Source organism: Phaethon lepturus, unplaced genomic scaffold, assembly GCF_000687285.1.
Source record: "Phaethon lepturus isolate BGI_N335 unplaced genomic scaffold, ASM68728v1 scaffold8552, whole genome shotgun sequence".
Taxonomy (NCBI): Eukaryota; Metazoa; Chordata; class Aves; order Phaethontiformes; family Phaethontidae; genus Phaethon; species Phaethon lepturus.
Window position 1 is genome coordinate 1 of NW_010525490.1, and position 2,500 is coordinate 2,500.

Sequence of the window (2,500 nt, forward strand, 5' to 3'; positions counted from 1 at the left end):
AGATTTATATATATATATTTAAATAGAAATTCCAATATTTTCCTAAACTATGTCATAAGTACAGTATTGTAAAGTTTCCTTCAAGTATTTGAGGCATATTCGATATATATCTAACCCTATAAAACCAAACATCTAAGAACCCAGATGCTACTCTGAGAATGGCAATGCAGCCAATTGTAGCCTTTGCCCTTTGTGGTACAATGCAACTTGCTTTTATAACCTGATAATACTATCTAATTATTCCTGTTTTAACAGTATAGTAATTCAAGTTTCTCTTAAGACCTTATTTAAGTCTGTAAATCTAATTTGATTCTTCTTCCAAAGCCCTAGCCTCCTTCTTCTCGTACTAATGCTTCTTCTTTCTAATCTTATTTGCATTCATATTATCCACCCAGGTGGTACACCAATAAGAGGTAAGAGTGCTGAACTAACGTTCACAGAATGATCTTACTCATTCTTTCTGTCCTTTCATCCCTCCCATTTTTGTCCTGTTTTTTTTTTTTTAATTAAAAAAAAAAAACAAACAAACAAACCAAACCACAGAAATGTCCATCATCTGATTTTTTTTTCCTTTGTCCTGTTTGGTTATGATCAGTGACTTTCATATTGTGATCTTTCTTTCTGCACACTCCCTTTTCCTTTCCCTTTTTTGTTTGTTCATTGAAAAAAAAAAAAAAAGAAATGATAATTTGATTTGTGATATGCTTCAAAGAAAGCATATCCAGGTCTTCTGGCCATAGCCCAGTCACAGCGTACCATTTGTCCCTCTTTTTTCTTTTTCTTCTTCTTCTTCTTCTTTTTCTTCTTCTTCTTTTTCTTCTTTTTTTTTCTTTTTTTTTTTCCTTCCTCTTTTTTTTTGTCCAACTGGAGCAAAAAAAAGATCATTTTTTTTCTTCCTTAGCTGTTCTTGTCCTGGACCAAAGCCAAGATGGTCTGGAGAACAGTAGCAGACATGCAGAAGACAACATGGACTATCTTCTTTTTGTCTTATCTTTCATAAAAGGTTTTTATTTTTGTTCTTCTTCAACCCTTTTTTTCTTTTAACTTCGTAAAGTTGAAAATGATGTGTATGTCCCCCCCCTAAAAAATTACAGAAATGTTTTTTTTCCCCTTTATTGTTTTTTGTTTTTGTTTTCTTTTTCTTGGAGTTCTCTCACCTATGGATTTTTGGATCTTCTAATCTACAGGCTTTGGAAAGGAATGGTTAATGACTTAATATTCTTGGTGGTATGTGGTATTGTTGGTTTTTGATACTCTGGCAAAACTGTTTACTTCTTTTGTAATTCTTGTTTTGTATTTTTCTTGGGTTTTGTGACACCGCACTGCTAATCCCACTTGTGGATTTTGATGGGTGTCTTGGGGGGGGCCCTCCTATGGTCCTCAGCAGTGGTTGGTTGGTTCTTCCTTGTTGGCGTAGACCATGCTTTTTAACTTTTTTGTCTTCTAATTCAACTGCTCTTTGTTTTTCAGCAAACGTACTTTAAGATTGTAAGTTGCGGAAAACTGTCTTTCTTTTCTTACCAATCTGCATGTCTTAAGGGAGTTTTGTTTCTTTAAAAGAATATTTTGATAATTATAAATGACTAATGCAGTTTCTTTTTTTTACTTCAAGCAGCCTTTTTGTTCTTGCTGCACATTTTTTACTTTCTTCAGCAGAAGATTTCTTGAAGCCTGTCCTGCCTTTTTTACGAGTACCACCTTTTGTGCTAATTTTGTTACTAGATCAAAACAATGAAATAAAAATAAAAAAAAATAATGACCCAACTACTTAATCTCCTTTGTTTTTTTCAAAAGCCATTCTTCCTTGAAGCAGTCTCACCCATCTTCATTTTAATAGTTTAGGAAAGAGTATTGTTTAGAGAGGTTTTTTTTTTGCTGAATGCAAATTGTTTTTCTGTGCTAGCACTGATGATGTGAAAAAAATAATCTCTTTGGTTTTTTCATTGCATCATTTTCTGTCTGTGCATCTTAGCAAGAAAATGAACCGACGTTGAGTGGACCTTCGCATACAAGCTTTTCATATTGTTAAGCGGTATATTGTTATGGATATAAAAAGCCTTCTCTGACCGTCTCTTTGGCAATGTATTTTATATTCATACAGGTGCCCTCCAAATTGAACTGAGTGAAGAATCTGACCAAGGCAAATATGAGTGTGTTGCAACCAACAGTGCGGGTACACGCTATTCTGCCCCTGCCAATCTATATGTCAGAGGTAGGAATGACATAACCCTGGCATCCACTCTTCATTCAGGTTCAGGGCTAAGATACTCTCAGGATCTATACAGTTACCACTGTAATAATCAAAATGCCATGGTAAATGTGTCAGTCATAAAATTCATTTAAAAGTGTAGAGGAAAGGCTTGGGGCTTGTTTTGTTCTTTTAAAGCACTCTTGAGTCCAGTCTATCCTGTGGGTTAAGGTTTGTAAGTATATTTATATTTTTACATCTTGACTTCTACTTTTCCTGCATTAAGTTAAATTGTGCTTTGCATTTATTTTC

The 2,500-nt window shown here is 34.2% G+C and overlaps 1 protein-coding gene across 1 annotated transcript in view; it reads left to right on the forward strand.

Annotated features, from left to right (window-relative positions):
- Positions 1-349: 349 nt before the first annotated feature.
- PTPRD (protein tyrosine phosphatase, receptor type, D) overlaps positions 350-2,500 on the forward strand; it is a gene marked incomplete at its 3' end in the record, with an annotated part of 66,991 nt that continues 64,840 nt past the window's right edge. Inside the window, exons 1-2 of the mRNA XM_010282760.1 lie at positions 350-413; positions 2,102-2,212. Of these exons, the coding sequence (XP_010281062.1) occupies positions 350-413; positions 2,102-2,212 (175 nt within the window). The remainder of the gene's footprint in view (positions 414-2,101; positions 2,213-2,500) is intronic.